We start from the raw sequence: 17,858 nt of genomic DNA, 5'->3' as shown, positions 1-17,858 counted from the left end.
TTGGACATAGTACTACCGGAGGACCCAACAATACCTCTTCTGGGCATATACCCAGAAGATCTTCCAACTGGTAATAAGGACACATGCTCCACTATGTTCTATTTCAGATTTTGATAGAAACACTGTGAGTCAGAAATGTTGGCATTTGCAGTATCTGCTCACTAGCATGTAAATGTTTTTACCTAACCTGTATTACAATTTTGTATAATTTTAGCTTAAATTCATAAGAACACAAAGAACCCAAATAAACAGACATTGGATGAACTGAAGCTGTTCAGTATGTCTGTACTATACCTTTTCTTGAGACTCAGTTGAATGCTTTCTTGTTGTGCTGTGCAATTGCAATAGTTCAGCAGGGCACCTTTTAACATCTGCTAGCCATTAACACTGAGAAGTACATCACCATGGCTTGAAAATAAGAAATTCAAAGCAAACCACAGAAATTGATTTTCTTAAAAATAAGACTTTATAGAGAAAAATCATAATTTAGAGCCAACTCCCCCAACACCCCCCCAAAAAAACCAGTGAACACATAAAATAATTTATAGAGAGTGGATTAGACATATAATATTTTAATCAATAAAAAGGTCTGCATGTGGTTCTGAAGAGATGGCACAGCAAGTAAGGGTCTCCTGGAGGGACTAAAATGTCTCAGAACAATACGTGCTTTCAGAAGATGCTGATTTGATAGCCAGCATCCACATTGTACCTTACAATTGTATCTTCTGGCCTCTGTCTGTGTGCACTAGGAACACACACGGTTCACGCACACACAAACACACACATTCAGGCACAAGACTAATGCACATGAAACAAAATAAGAAAAGGAAAAGAGGGTGGTCTCCCAGATTAAAATTCGCCTCCATAATTACTCTGTGGTATTGAAAAGATGCTCTGATGGACACCCTGTAATTGATCTTAATCCTAAATATGTGTTGTGAATTTTAGGATAGATTTTTCAGCTCATTAAAATAATTTCTAATCTTTCAGGTGACTAATTTCTTCAATCAGGCATTACTTATGCATTAGTAGGGCATATTCTGATAAACTCTATGAAAATTCTTTCCTTGAACTTGTCACTACACAGTGCATATGTTATTATCATAGCTTCGTAATGCAAATTTAAGAAATACAATGATTAGGAGGGATTAAACAGTTTCAATTTAAAATGTCTCATTTTTATTATAAGAGGACTATGTTATTTTCAAAATGTAGTTAATATATAATCTAGCTTGGAAGCCCAAAAAATTCATTAAAATCACCAAACTATTCATTAGTAGCTTGATAACACAATTCTTGACCCTTCTGTAGGCTATTCACTCTGTGGCTTGGCATCATGAAGGAAAACAATTTATTTGCAGTCATTCTGATGGTACTTTGACCATATGGAATGTGAGGTCCCCTGCTAAACCTGTACAGACCATCACTCCTCACGGTAAGGATTCCTTTGCTTTTAAAGACCACCCAAATTGTAATGGACTGCAGTCTACTTTTGGGATTTTGTTTTAATGAGTGAAGAATAATGTGATCGTTTCACGGAATGAATATTATAATATCTTCTGAGTTTCATTTCTTAATTGTCCAAAAGGCAGGTCAGGTTGTGAACTGTAAGAGACTAAACTTTTATCATCTTAAAATTGTCACAATCTTAATGTATATGTAGCAATGTAGCTGAAACATGAGTCACAACTAGAGGTAATTCTGTACATTGAAGCATGTATCTGAGTGCCCGAGGTCATCAGGACTTTGTCGATTCACTAGGAAGACGTGGGACTCAGCAGGCGCAGACCCTTTCTCCTACATGGTTTGTCCATGAAAGAGTGTGAAGTGGACCCTGGAAGAGGAAAGGCTCATAGGGTGAAGCCAAGGAAAGCAAACTGTTCAAGAACCAGACTGCCTTCACTGCTCCAGGGGAGCTCACTAGGCTTGGGGGCCATTCCTGTAGACAGACACTCTGCCTTAGTCGATCTCAAAACTCTAGGACTCTTAGATGGAAAACAGGTTCAGCATGATTGCATTGCTTGTTCACACAGTGCAGACACAAGGAGGCCATTTATCAGTGAGGACACAGTGAGAGCTACCATGGAAGTTAAGTTCTCACACAGCAGCCAGAAGCTACTTTCGATGTAAGCCCATCTTTCTATGGATAGCAGACTCAGGCTACCCTGGCTTTTCTACACAGTGGTATTTCAAACTCTGTAAGAAATTATCATAAGCAGACTGAAAATGGCTTCTGTTTATTTTGTAATCCATGCCTCTTTACTTATTAATGTGCATTTTCTTTTCCACACCTAAGAACCTTCATATCAAGTTTAGAAAAGTCATAGTAAGGATCTGTTGCATAACTATATCCTGTGGCGCAGAGGACCCTGAGAGGAAGCCTGGTAAGGTTGAAGCCCTGTGGTCCCTGAAGAGACAATAGGAGCTTTGCCTGCTCCTGGCACCAGGCCTATGTCACATAGCCACAGCCCCCATAGAATTGTGGCCATCAGTCACATAGGGGGAGCACCCCCCAGCCCCTCATGTAGATGAGCCATTTCAGGCCAAGTCAATAGCAAGCACCTGCTGTTAGACCTAACCCACCCCCAAACTGTGTATAAGATCCTCTGCAGAAGGAATAAAGGTGTGAGAATCACTCCATCTTCTGAGAGCATCAGTCACAAGAGCTGTAACGCTGCCTGGGAAGAGAACGCTCTGACATAGATGCTCCCCTGCACTTTGCTCATCAGCCAGCTCAGCCTGGTGCAGCCAGTGCAGCATCTCAGCATCAGGGAGCAGCAGCAGCAGAGTTGCAGCGGCAGCAGTAGCAGTGGAGGCTGCAGAGGCACCTTCCCCTCCCTGCTTGTTCCTCTTCCCCTTCACTTGAACCCTCCCACCAGGCAGGCCAGAAATCTCTGCATATAGCCTCCAGTACACAGACCCGTGCTGACAGTATAGACAAAAAGCTATGCACCCTGAATTATTGCAATATAGATATTAAAGAAATAGTAACATTACATGTTGGAGCATCTTCTGGGTATTCCCATGGCTCCAGCTGCATATGTGTCAGTGGATGGCCTTGTTGGACATCAGTGGGAGGAGAGGCCCTTGGGGCTGAGGGTGTTTGATACCCCAGTGTAGGGGAATGGCAGGGAGGGAAAATGGGAGTGGGTGGGTGGGTGGGGAGCATCCTCATGGAAGAATGGGAGGGGGGGATGGGATAGGGGTTTCCAAAAGGGAGACCTGGAAAGGGGAGAATATTTGAAATGTGGATAAAGAAAATATCCAATAAAAAATTTCTCCCTTAAAAAAAAAAAAAGGAAACAGTAACATTGAAATCATACACCTATAATAGATAAGTTTCTGCAGTATTTATAGTCTCTTGGCAGAAAAGAGTCACTAGCTGAACTTAATGTTAACACAGTAAGGAAAAGAACATTTGAGTTACATTTTTTCAAAGTTAAAGGCAAACAATATGAACAGAGGACATTATTTTCTTGTGGTATGTGTGAAGAAATAGAAAAGCTTTCCTTACAGCGGGCAAAATGTAGATGGTACTAGTTTTATTACATGTTTCATTTTATTTCTATAAAATATTTTATATATAACTAGATTTTACAGGAAGTGAAATAGTTTCTTGAGTTTTATAATGTCTTCCAGTAAGTGTTTAGCTTGCCACTGGCAGTGGTGACCTACCAACACTAGATTTTTTTTTTTTACCAGCTGAGTTCTACAGCTGACTCAGTTGGCTTCAGTACATTACAATGCAAAAAAATGTCTTATGTACCAAAACAAGATACCATTTATTCTTTTTCTTTCTTTCTTTCTTTTTTGGTTTTTCGAGACAGGGTTTCTCTGTATATCCTTGGCTGTCCTGGAACTCACTTTGTAGACCAGGCTGGCCTCGAACTCAGAAATCCACCTGCCTCTGCCTCCTGAGTGCTGGGATTAAAGGTGTGTGCCACCTACTCTGAGAATTTCCTCATCCTACTCTGAGAATTGTGTTTACTTATTCAACACATGTTTATTGGCTCTATTATATGGTCATAAACCTATTACATGGTCATAAACTATATATATATATATATATATATATATATATATATATATATATATGTAAACTTAGATTATCTGACATTATGGTGTATGCTGTGTGCATGTGTGTTCTGCTAAATAGAGATGATTTGGGAATTGTCTTTACTCAGCGAAATAGGTGAGTGTTCACACAAAGTATATTTCTGTTTTCTATGCACACCTATTGGTTTGTTTGGGGTTATGAATTGTTTGGTGCAAGAAGTATAGCAGAGTATAAAACGTTTGGGGTATAAAATGCTTGCTGAATTAAAATTGAAATTTTTCTTCCTGGCATGACACAGCAGATGATTTTTGACCACCTAAATCAAACTAAAGTAGTGTCTCTTTTTATCATAGTCCTTATGAATATCAAATCATTTCCCTGGGAACCAGACAACGTGGAGTCTTGTTCCAGCTTTGAGATACATGACAGGCTCTGGAAAGCTGGCTCAGTGGGCAAAGCACTCATTGCCTTGCAGTTGTGAGAACCACAGTCCAAATCGTTTAATAAGAAGTCTAGGTTTACAATGACAGCCACCTACAAGATGAGCAGTCCACAGGCAGAGAGAGGCAGGGGATAACGTGAGCAATATGGAGACCTAAACTAGCAGAAATCATCAGGCTCTGGATTCAGGAGGAGACCCTACCTTAATTTAAAAAGTGGAGAGCCATTAGGGAAGGACATCTGACATCAACCTTGAGTCTCCTTTCATATGCACAGCTATATGCATGCATGTACCCATACAGATATGAACATGAATACACACACGCACACACACAGACCTCTTATGAAGATAATTTCTATGCTACTTAGTTTTATTAGCTCTACAGTGGAAGAAATGAATGAGTCATCGAGTGTATAACAACATGTGGAAATTGAGCAGAATGTTGCTTCACAAATTTCCCTTGCAAAGTCATTTATCCGCAGAGAACGTTTCGTGCAGCAAACTGGGTTAAGCTCTGCTGCTCCTTCTTGGTTTGCTTTTCTGCTGTGACAGAAGAGCTTTTATTAAGAAGAGAATTTTTGACAGTCCTGCCATGGCTGTTCTTATTTTGAAGGCATCATCTTGCTTAAGTGATTTGTTGGGTCAGGGCCCCTCACCGGCTTCATTGTAGCCCTGGGCTGGGGAGATGTACCATTGGATGGGAATTTTTGTATTGTCAGCTTCACCAGAATCAGTTGATTCCCTGAGGAAATGGAGATGCTAGACAGTCACAATCAATAGATGTCCTCAATAGGAAGTAATGTCTTAATTTTCTGGGTGTTTTAAGTTTCTAGAGCATTCTCATCCATGCAGTCAACAGTTTACCAATAGTATCCAAATGGGAGTTTTTACCCTGTACAGGGTCATTGAATTAAAACTGAAATGGAGGTTCACATACACAAAAATCAGTATTATGTTTTAAGGATGAAACATATAAAGAATTCTATTTATCTACATGCAATTCACAAAAAGCCTAAAAATAAAACCATACCCATTGTTTATATAGTTTCCTCAATTTTTGTATTTGAAAGGATTTAGCAGACTCCAGAACATGCCCAAATAGGAATGTTACTTAAGTTCAAAAACTCAGAAAGGCTCAGATGAGTGAGTGCATCATGGATGGATTTTGACGATCCTGTGTGCCAGCTCCCAAGGATAGTCATGCGCTGCATTTCCAGCTGCAACCATCACATCTGGCTTCTGAGCGCAAACTTAGAATCCTGAATCTCTCAGGGTTCTCCTGGAACAATCAAGTCACTGGTACCTGTCAGTGCTTGGTTCTTTCAACAATACATCATAACTTGTTTTCCTTGTCTTAGCTAAGAGGCAAAGTCCAGGTACCACAGCACTTCTGGCTCCTGCTTTAAATGGCTTGATTCTATACTAAGTAACATGCCAAAGCCTCTCAGCCAGTTATTTTAAAGTAACACTGTTAGCATTGGCACTGGGTTTTTTCAATTGGCCAATTAATTTTTTAAAAAATCACTTTTTGATTGGAATATAATTTGAGCTTGCCAAGGTAACTTAAAATTTACCAACAGTAGAATTAAAATCGGTAAAATAAGCCATAGAAGGCCAATATAATATATTTTATCTAACCCTAAATATGTAAAAATGCTATTTTAATCAGGTGACCACAACATACAAGACTGAGATATCTCATATTCTTCTCTGTATGCAAAAATATTTTTGTCATGTAACCAAACACACAGAATTGGTATCATTTAAAAATTTGAAAATCTGATATGTGTTTTGCATTCACAACCCATCTGAATTTGGACCGACCACATTTCAGCTGCCCAATAGCCACGTGCAGCTTGTGGTGACCATATTGGACATTGCTCTAGACTGAGGATGTATGTGCAATATAACAACTATTTCAGCTCATTCTAATTAGCAAAATTAACAGTTTAGACTAATTTTTGTCAGGTTCTTTTTTAGCAAATATTTATTAAACACAAATTGGTGAGGACCTCCAGTCTTTCAGAGGTGAAATACTAGAAATATATTAGCCTTGATGAGCTCACAGTCCAATACCTAAAATGCCTTATAAACTGATAATTGCAAACATTTTAATAGTTGCTGATAAAGGCAGATATACATGCTATATTTTGGACTGAAGATAGGTAGAAAGCAATGACATATTCGGGACATCTAAGCATAGTCCTGAAGGAGAGGCTTGTTATGAAACAGAAAAGAGCAGGGTGAGATTATTTTAGTGAGAATGCTAAAGGTACGAAGGCATTGCAAGCAGAGCATCATCAGAAACCATAGACTAGCACTGATTGAGGTCTGACGCGTAGCAGGAAGTGAAAGCAGAGCCACATGTGGTGAGGAATACACGTTAGAATATACGAAGAAGCGTCAACTTCATGTTACACGTTAGAATATTCGAAGAAGTGTCAACTTCATGATACACGTTAGAATATTTAAAGCATCAACTTCATGATACGCGTTAGAATATATGAAGAAGTGTGAACTTCATGATACGCATTAGAATATACGAAGAAGTGTGAACTTCATGATACACGTTAGAATATATGAAGAAGTGTGAACTTCATGATACACGTTAGAATATACCAAGAAGTGTGAACTTCATGCCAAGATGTAGTATATGGCTTTTCAGTAATACACATAAAGTTGATGTCTTAAAAGCATGTCTTTTATGGTAATACATCAGGATGAGCTGGCAGGCTCCCAGTTAGTGAGCAGTGGATTAAGAGTAAATACAGTTTCATTATTAGCAGGGAAAATGGAGATGCACGATGGCATTCTGGAATAAGTGTCACTGGATCTGTGACCAACTCACTATAGTTAGCGACCAAAGATGTCAAGGGAACACAATATTCTAAAAGAGAAGAAAGAAAGAAAATACGGAATAGAGTTATTGTGATTTATCAAATTGGGTTTCATAACTAATCAGATTCTTAGTGGTTTGTCAAGGCAATCAGTGTCCAGAGAATTTAAAGAACTTGCCTGTGTTTTTAACTTAAGTAAGATGACACGTAGTTGGGAAACCTGATGAGTTACAGCATGTTCTTTAATTTATATGAACTTAATAAAATCAGAACAAGGGCCTTTCTTATTTGATCTAGGAATTGGTTACTTTAGAATTAGATGTAAATAATTTTCTTGAGCCAGTGACATCATTTAAAACACTCAAGTTGGGAAAAAAGCAGAATGTGCATGAAAAGTGATTTGTGCATGGAGTAAAACATAATTTACAAATGAATAAAAGTTTGTAAGACTGAGTGCTAAAACACAATTGAAGCATTTTCAAAAGACAGTTGAAAAGTGAAAAGAATTAGAGTCTTGTTCATAGCTAGCTTTCATAGAAAATATGCAAACAAAAGCTCAGAAAATACATTAATGGCCTCTGGATGTTGCCAGCTGCGTGAGGCCGGCTAGCCCACTCAGTGAAGAACACCACATGCACTCTTGCAGAGGACCCGGGCTAGTTCCCAGCACCCACATCAGGAAACTCAGGGCCACTGAGACCAGTCCAGGGGAACTGGCACCCCCTCTGACCTCTTTAGACACCTGCTGTGCTGCTGCAGTTCTCTCTGTACATTCTCCCTTAGAATTAGGATTAGTGTTAGGGCGGTCTGCCCAGTGCGTGTTCAGAAATGCACTTGCTATACCTAAAAGATGAGCAGTCTAATAAATATTCTAAACTGTTTTCCAGAAAGACTGTTGTTCATAAGTGAGCAGAGAAGCCATTCGGGTCTGGGCTCTTTCTTCTTTATTTCTAGAAGTTCTGGGATTTGAACTTAAAATGTTGTAATATGCAAGATAAGCATTCTGCCTCTGAGTTAAATGCTAAACCCCAGTTTCTACTTTTTCATTTTTATTCTCTGTATTTGTTCAAGAATCTATTTAGATTGACTGTTTCTTCTTGAATCAGTTTTAGTACTTCACTTCCTAAGACTTTTATATTTTCATTTTATAGTGTGTGTGTGTGTGTGTGTGTGCACGCGCATGTGCGCGTGCGCACGCATGCTCAAGTGCATTGCACACAAACGCCAGAGTGGGTCCCTGAGGCTGGAGTTACTGCACATCATGAGTGCTGGAAGCCGAGTCGAGATCCTCTGTAGGAACATGCTCCTAACCACTGGGCTGTCACTCCAACTCCCTCCTTCTGTAATTCTGCCTCAGATTCAGTGACTTGATCTTTTCTCTTCTCTCAGTTTGGCTAAAGATCAGTACAAGTTGTTTCACCTCAAAGAATCGTCTGAATTTCTTTAATTCTGGTTACTTAGTAATGTGTTAATGTTTGCATATCTTTAGTATCTCCATTTTTCTTGCTATTGTTTTCTAACTTAATTTTCTTTTGGTTAGAGATTATCTTGCATGAATTATCCTTTTAAATACTACTGAGATTTCTTTTATGGCCTAATGTGGTCTGCTTTGAAAATGTTTTAAATGTACTTGAAAAGAATGTCTAATCTGTTTTGTTAGGTGGTGTGCTGTGTACATGTCTTTTCATCTAAATAAAGTTGAAGGCTTCAGTTTTCTTGTTGAGTTTTCAGTTCCCTTATCCATAGGAATTTCTGTCCTCTAGAAATGGAGGTATTGAAGTCCTTAACCATTATTATTGACCTGTCTGTTTTTACCTTCATTGGTTCAATTTTGTTTCATGTAATGCCCTGATAGTAAGTATGTATTATTTGTGTATCTCCCTGGGGTATTGGCCTTTAGACTGCCAATGGAAACACATAAGGTCACAGACTTTCTGGAAAACCATGTATTCAAATGTCCTTTACCTCAGAATTAATCCCAAAGAAATAGCCAGGACTTGCTTGTTCGTTAAGTGTTTGCTGGACACCCAATACAAGCCAGAGAGTATGAAAGGAGAAATATTTAAACACACACACACACACACACACACACACACACACACACACACACACACACACTTGCTGAACAGTAAACAAAGGGAAGAAGCAAGCCTGAAGTAGAGATTGTGGTAGGCCTTTGGCCGGAGGCTCCTGTTGTGAAGGAGGACATAGAGTGTGTGCGCTGTGAGTTTATGAGGGTCCTTGAGACCATTTCCAATCTCTGTGATTTGCTGGAAGAAATGTAATGATGCTGAGAGTAATTAATCTGCCTTTTTTTTTTTCAAATGGAGGATAGTTTTTACATTTTCTTGAACTTTTATGTTTAGCAATTGTTTTGTTTATATTCGTTTGGTCATAATAGATTCATGGGACTTTTCTCTAGATGAAATGTCATTGAATTTATTAACAATTTTGCAACCCTTCGTAGTTCAATGAAATGTGAGAAATTTCTTTTCCTTAGTTGTGCTCTTTTAAGATGTTTATTCACTAGGCAGGTAGAAATCCTGTTTTGCTTATCTATAGGTTCAGTTAACATTCGGGAAGACTACCATTTTGTTTTGCAAGGATTTCATCACATAAATATTAGGTTATTCTATTTATTTGCTTTTTTAATAATATTTCACACAGTAATTGAACTTCATCACTATGAAATATATTATTTTATACTAAATTATTTAAATTGTTTTAAAACATTCCTTGGTGGATTTCAATACATTTTATTTTCATCTTAATAATTATGCATATATGAAATTAGGAGTTCTTTTACTTGATGATGGATTTCATTATATTTAATTTTCAGTTTATATGTTATCAATGTAAGAACTTAAAAGTAATGTAGAATTTAACGCAGGAAACTATATTTTAGGAAAACAGTTGAAGGATGGGAAGAAGCCAGAGCCATGCAAGCCTATCCTGAAGGTGGAGTTGAAGACAACAAGATCCGGGTAAGATGGCTCACTGCCGTGTGCCTGGTATAGGGCGGTGCCGACAACATCGGGAGCTGCAGACTTAACTTGGAAGCCCTACTGTGGAGTGGTCTAGCCTGGTCTTAAGCTTTATGCATTCATCATTTAATAACATACATAGGATAAATTACCCCTGGATCTTCTGGCTTTAGTGGTTTATTTCTACGTGTTGGAGAGTGAATTATTTTTATACCAGACATGATGTATTCTGTTGGTTCATTCTTGAAATTTCATGGAAATGGTAATGTATATTTGCTAGTGTGAAAAGTGATGAAGGGAAATAATTAAAATATACTCCATCCTGTATGTGTTAGCTAAGAGTCATCTATTCAGAAACTAAATTGTATAAAAATATCTTGACAGTCACAGATATGAATGCAGCTTACTAGGTAAACAAGGCTGGCTGTCAGCGATATCCCAATGATACTCTGATAACACTGATATGATATAGGTGTAAGAATTAGTTGGTTCTCACAATCTAAATGTCTTAATTTTATGTCTGAAATGTATTGAAACCTATACATAAACCTAATATGTATATTTAGAAAAAAACTTTTAAAGTATTTCTTTGAAAATTCTGCTTCATTTTAACTTCCCAAGGAATTTTTATTTCCATTCTAGTTGTTATAGTCATCTTTACCCAAGGTATCTAGAGAGTGGGGATCTGTATAGGAGAGATGATTGTACCTCAAATGGAGGGAGCTAAACCAACACAGGCTTAGCTGAGACATGTCACTCAGTCCACTCAGGCACTGAATCAGAAACTGCATTAAGGGCCAGAGAGCAGTTTGATGTACTCTGCAGGACACTCTGATGCTCTTGACACATTTCCATATCAGAGTTTGTAAGCATGGGTGTTAGACCTGCCTGCCCCCTTTCCCTTTCTAACCTGTCCTCTGACTCAGCTTTGCTCTGACCTTTTTTGAGAAAAGGCCATGGAACTTTTTAAAAGAAAGGAAGGAAGGAAGGAAGGAAGGAAGGAAGGAAGGAAGGAAGGAAGGAAGGAAGGAAGGAAGGAAGGATAAAGATTATGCTTATATATTTTTTCATCATTCCTAGCCTTCCTGTGAGATCTGGTCGAATACATAGTCGATACAGAAGCAGTTAATAATTTCATTGACATCCAGGGGAAGAGCATCCCTTCAGTTGGCCTTGGAAGCCATCACTGTGTGATCTTTGACACAGAATTATTTGGTTGCTTTGTTCTTAGATGTTGTCATTTTTACATACGTGTAGAATGGATGTGATGACTTTAGTGAGTTGCTCATGTATGCACAAAAGTTACACATTACCTAGTACAGAATAAACTGTGAGTGGGAAAGAAACCTTTTTGGCATTAGGAAAACCTCAGGTACCATTTTAACTATAGTTTGTCACATTTACCCTATTATAAAAGAATTAAAATAGGGAAAAAGGAAGATCAAAAGCAATAGCAACAGAAGATAAAAAAGGAAAAAAACCAGAAAAAAAAACAATCTGTGCTTATGTGCACTATGGAGTGAGGTCTTTAAGCTCTGCAAACAAGGGGGCAATCCCAGGCCCTGGCCTCCGTGCGTAAGCCTGCTGCCTCTCTCTGGACAGAGCTACTGCTGCAGTCCCCCCACACTGAGGAAGGCAGCGCTGATCCTGTCACAGACAGGAAATGGCAATTTGAAAGCAGTGCGTTGCTCTTTGGTAGGCTTTTCTGTGAGCTGTTTAATGTGATCAGTAGGATCTCTCTTTACTCTCTCCTCACCCCACGCCTCTTTCTCCTACCTGGGATAGAAAATTCAATAAATTAAATAGGATCTTGGTTTCCTTTGCTTCGTGGCTCTCTTCTTTGATTAGATGGAGGTCCTTAAACCAGCCCTGTCACACCTGCTGCTTCATGTCCTACTGGCAAATCACGAGATTTTAGAGAAGAACTGTCATCATCCAGGGGTCTTATATATTTCTTCTCTTTGCTTAGAAGTCATTCTAGGAGTGAGGACCCTTCTCCTTTCCTCCTTTCATCAGGCCTTCAGAAATATGCTCTTCAGAGATGCAGCTTTCTGTCTGGGATGCACACATGCAGTTATATTTATTGATTGCATGTGTCTGTTTATGTAGCAAACTTGGTGAAAGCATGGGGCATGAAGGCAGCTGTCTCAAGTGTGCATATGCCCTGACGGCAGGCAGGCCTGACTGAGTGGGAGCAGTGCTGCCTGTGTGAGCCGGAACATGCACTGTGTGCTCATTCTTGTGCAGCAGAGGCAGCAGGGACATGCGTGGCTGTGCTCTGCACATTTTCTCACTTGTTTTCACTCCAGAACCAGCACTCCCCCCCCCCCCCAGTCCTGGAGAGCTAACTCATCACAGGTAAGCCTCGCTGCAAAAACCCCATGGCCACACCTTTACATCCTGTAAAGCTGACAACCTAGATTAACAGACATAAGTTTTCCCCTGATGACTTGAAAACCAAAGAGGCAACTCTGAAAATAATAACCTTCCACTTCCATTCATCTATGTGGAATGGATCTTTCAGACAATCTACAGTCTTTTTTTTTTTTTTTTTGGTTTTTCAAGACAGGGTTTCCCTGTGTAGCCCTGGCTGTCCTGGAACTCACTTTGTAGACCAGGCTGGCCTCGAACTCAGAAATCCACCTGCCTCTGCCTCCCGAGTGCTGGGATTAAAGGTGTGCGCTACCACGCCCGACTCCAATCTACACAGTCTTAATGGTTCCAACACTGTTCAAGAATCTATATCCAGAGTCTTTACTGGGACTCAGGAAATCTCTTGTGTACAAAGCTTAAGTATTGACAGTGTACATTAATATAGAATAAACATCATTTCAGAAAGGAAGAATAGGATGTGATACCCTCTGGGGTCACTTTTTTTTTTTTTTTAAGATTTATTTATTTATTATATATAAGTACACTGTAGCTGTCTTCAGACACTCCAGAAGAGGGCATCAGATTTTGTTATGGATGGTTATGAGCCACCATGTGGTTGCTGGGATTTGAACTCGGGACCTTCGGAAGAGCAGTCGGGTGCTCCTACCCACCGAGCCATCTCATCAGCCCCCCTGGGGTCACTTATTTAAACAAGCTTATTCAAAAGTCTATTTACTACTGTCATATTCAACAAAATAAATGTAAATATTTTTGTTTACATTTTTATGCAAGATATAAGGTTATATATGTCCATCAGACTACCCAGGTTAGATGGTAATGATTTACAATAGTGATTGTTGTATTCGCTATGAAATTGAATTTTGCTTTCCATTTGAATTCAAGTGTTAATGACATAAAAGATTAGTAATGCATATAGTTAGTAATGTAGCTATGACATAAAATTGGCAATGTAGAGTTTCATGTCTGACTAATGAATAATATAGAGTGCTAATTATGGCGTATACTCTGTCAGGAGGACTGTCAACCTATAATCTTTAATTGCACAGAAGTTTAGTAGGACACCAAGTAGCTATGCTATACACACATTTTTATACACACAAATGTATGTGCTTCTTCATTATTTTTTAAGACAGTCACTTACTGCTTGACTCCTAATTATTTGAGTTTCTTCAGCGTCAGTGTGAGTGCTGGTCATGGCTTTCATGGGAGGCTTACTTGAGTCTCCTTTCTGTTGTGCCTTCTTTGCTCTGAGGTGATGAGTCCGAGGATCATGCCTCAGGCAGGCAAGGAGAGCATGGGAGTATTTAATGTTATCCCTTGGAAGTATTTAAAATGGCTTTCACATAACTTTCACATTTATGTATGTATTTGTGACCTAGCCAGGGTCTAGAGTAACCGAGATTACAGAGTTTATTACAGAAATAAACACTGGCAGTTTCTCTTAATACGAGCAGAGTCAGTATGTGGGTGAAGTTCTTACGGACATGCAGGACAGATTGCTTGTGAGAGTGGATGGGTCAAGAAAGGCTTTGGGGCAATAGAAGTATTGATTGGACTGTTTCAAGATGGAATTAGGCAAATAAAAAAGCTTTAGAACTTTCCAAGTATTATATAAAGCCAACGAAAGACATTGTGATTGGAAAGGTGGTGGCTAACACCATAGACCCTAGTAGAGTGCACAGCATGTTTCTGGATTCAGAGCCATGTATCCCAGTACCGTGAACACTGGGGTGTTGTTGTGGCACCTTGTTTCCTCAACAAAGCTGTCTCCTGACTTAGAATCTTTTCAGTACTCAATTATTTTTATTTTTATTTGTGTATGAGTGTTTTCCTGTACATGCATTCAGAGCAGCCAACCTCTCTTCATTCTGGTTACCTCGTCTGTTATCGTGTTAGTGGTCTGGCCTTACCCTTGTAGCCAGCTCATCTCTCTGCCTTCTTCATTGCTTCTTGGAATGTACCCCAGTATGTCATCTATGTGGCTAGACTGGATGTGAGAGCATTTGTTTATTTCCCAAAGCACAAATACTCAAAAATATTCAAATCAGAAAATAGATGTTATCATAGAACCGCATTGGGTGAATCACTTATGTATAGCTTTCTGGAGATAAAGTTGGTTCTTTCAGTAGGAAAGGCTTCTAATGGGAACTCAGCATAACCTAAAGCTATCCTCAAGGCTGGGTGGAGAGGTTCATACAATGAAGGAACCATGTGCAGAGTGAGATGCTTCTTAAATGCATCCAGTCAGATTGGAGAGCTTGCAAAGGGACATCCCCCTGACTCACATATCCTCTAAGTGAGCGTCTGGTTGACTCAGACGCCATTCACAGAGTGTGTACTGGCATGCTTCTTAAAGTTAGAGTAACCTTATGTCACGGCTAGAACACCATACCATCTGGAAGGCTAACCTTTTTGTTTAAAAAAGATCAAATCTTCACCTTCATAATTCATTGATTGCCTAGAAATAATTTATGTCATCAGAATTATTAGAAGTCCAAATGCCAGGTACAACTTGGAAATTTTACAGATTATGGAATATAGAGTTAAATCCTTGAAATTTATAATTTTACACAACTAATTATTGTGGTATTCAGCTAATATTTTCTCTTTAAGCTTTGGGTGTAGTGCACTTAATTGGAGTTTGGAAGTTCGATGCAATTCTTTTTTTTTTTTTTTTTGTGACTACACAAACAGTGGAATAGCATACACCATAGGGAAATGCATCATTTCATTAGGTTTAACCAACTTACTAGGAAATAGAGGAATCCTTGGTGACGAGTCAGTTGGCATCCCTTTCAAACTGTTTTTAAAAAGACACTTTTCGAAAAGAAATAGATCTTGGAAAGCGCCACGGAACAAGTTACTCGTCTTATGAAGAGAGTCCCAGCTAATCGCTGTAGTATTAGTAAAGACTCTGTGACAGTTCTCTAATTGCTGTAGTGTAGTTAAGACTGTGTGAGCTAACAGTCATCTACTCAGACTTTTTGTGCTGACATCATTGTTTGTTTATTGGTTGTATATGAAAAAAAATACATCAATTCTTGAAATACCACTTCTAAAATCTACCCATAGATCCTACTCTGTAAAATGAGATATATTTATTCACCAGTAAACTCTATTTTATAGTTATATGTTATAGTAATGGCAAAGTAGAAAAGTACAAGAAAATTAAACAGTATCTGCTCACCACAGTGATAACCACACAATGATTAGAGTTTGAAACAATGGCTATAGGAGCATGGTTTTATTTAGGATAAGTTTTTGAAATTGGATTTTTGGAGTTTAGCTAGAAAAATAATATCCAAATCACATTAATAGTGATTATAAATAATAGGTAGAAAATGGTTAATGAAACATATTCTTTGTTAATACATTTAAAGGATAGTATAACTTTTCCTAGTGTGGTGAGCACTATTTTAGATATAGCAGTGAATAACAGATTTTTTTAAAAGGCTTCATAGGAAATATGTTTTGATGAGACAGAGAATAGGCAAAATAAATTAGTTTTCAATCGTAAGTACTGTAGAAAATAAAGCAAAAAGGGCAGATAGGTAGATGAGGGTGGAACTGCAAAAAGTCATTACAAAGAGAAGCATGGACACTTCCATTCCCTCCTGTTTTCTATACTCTAAGTAAATTGCCTAGGTAAGAAAAAAATGTCATTATTTGCCACAATTCTGTATTTACTTATAAGGTATCTAACTCACTGTATTTTAGTGAATGTATTCTTGTTTTATATAAAAATAGCTTGAGGTTTTAATTTTCATTTTGTATTGTATTGTTTATTTATGCGTGTATTTTGGTACATACTCCACAAGGGAAATTTCGCCATGTGCATTGTGATGTTTTGATGACATCAGCAGTTATAGTGAGTAACGACCACTAGTGTGCTCTGTGGAGCGAGCACTGTGTGGTTGGAGTGGTCTGAGGTTAGGTCCTGTCAGTGTGTCTCCATTTCCTACATGTGGGTCCAACTCGCCTGAGATCAGAGCTAGGATGGAAACGCAGGTGCTTGAGCTCCAGGCCTGGCCCTGTTACCCTTTCAGGTCACCATGTGCCACTTGTGGTAGATGTACAGACCTGAAAGCTCCACAGGTGTGGAAGAAATAGCTTGATATCAAGAAAATCAGTATGCAGGCCTTACAGTAAGCCTTTTCTAGACACTAAAACATTATGAGTGCGGGCTGGGATGGACACTCGCAGTCGAGAGCGCATACTGTTCTTGCAGAGGACACAATTTGGTTCCCATCACCCACATCAGGAAGTTCATGGTGGCCTGTCCCCCAGCTCCAGGGACTGTGATGTCCTCTCTGGCCAACGCCAGAGCCTGCACTCATGTGCGCATTTTCATAGATATATGCCTTTCATTGACAATAAAGTAAAATATTTGAGAAGAATTTTTCAAAATTATATAAAAATATTTTTTAAAAATTCATATGCAGGCAGTTTTGAATGATTTGCATACATGCTACATGTTCAATAACTTCATACAAAGGAATATCAAATCAAGTCAAGGATAAAAAGTATACCCATATTGTGATATATGAAAAGATACTTAGGGGTAGCTTTTATAACATAGTTGTAGATAAATCGTATACTTTTCGTAATGATTAATATGGGAAGCCAGGGCAGGAGTAGTGTTGTATACTGAAAACATAAGGATTACAGAGGCAGGCAGGCCACAGAGTGTGTAGTGTGAGTAAGACTTCAGCATTAATATAGGAGATTCTTGGAAAACATTAAAGCCTGTAGGAGATGCCCAAATGACTGCTTCCCAGTGATCTAGAGTGGTTTATAACCTGTACAGTTCTTGCTGTATCCTTGAATAGTCAGAGGGTTACATACTGAAGCTATCTGATGCTAGAAGATTTCCGTAGGGACATTTGTTGAGTAGCCTTGTTAGGACCAAAGTAAAAGCCACTCAGAAACCTAAAGAAGCCTTTATGGTGTCTGTCCACAGGAAATAAAATAAGGACCAAGAGCAAGTGTACAGTCACATGTGACCCATGCCCATGGTTATTGTAGTTTAATTTTTAGCAAACTAGGTTTGAATTTAATCACATTAAAAAGTCTACATATAATTCTTCCAGTATATGATATATATATATATATATATATATATATATATATATATATATATATAT

General features: G+C 38.6%; 1 protein-coding gene across 3 annotated transcripts in view; it reads left to right on the top strand.

Moving 5' to 3' along the window:
• Stxbp5 (syntaxin binding protein 5) overlaps positions 1-17,858 on the top strand; it is a 140,978-nt gene that overhangs the window by 60,575 nt on the left and 62,545 nt on the right. For all 3 annotated transcript variants that reach the window (XM_021221148.2, XM_021221150.2, XM_021221149.2), the window contains exons 8-9: positions 1,312-1,435; positions 10,242-10,320. In XM_021221148.2, the coding sequence (XP_021076807.1) occupies positions 1,312-1,435; positions 10,242-10,320 (203 nt within the window). The remainder of the gene's footprint in view (positions 1-1,311; positions 1,436-10,241; positions 10,321-17,858) is intronic.

Source organism: Mus pahari, chromosome 21 (genome assembly GCF_900095145.1).
Source record: "Mus pahari chromosome 21, PAHARI_EIJ_v1.1, whole genome shotgun sequence".
NCBI classification, from domain to species: Eukaryota; Metazoa; Chordata; class Mammalia; order Rodentia; family Muridae; genus Mus; species Mus pahari.
The sequence above is the reverse complement of the archived record's forward strand: the minus strand, read 5'-3'. Positions and strand labels throughout refer to the sequence as shown.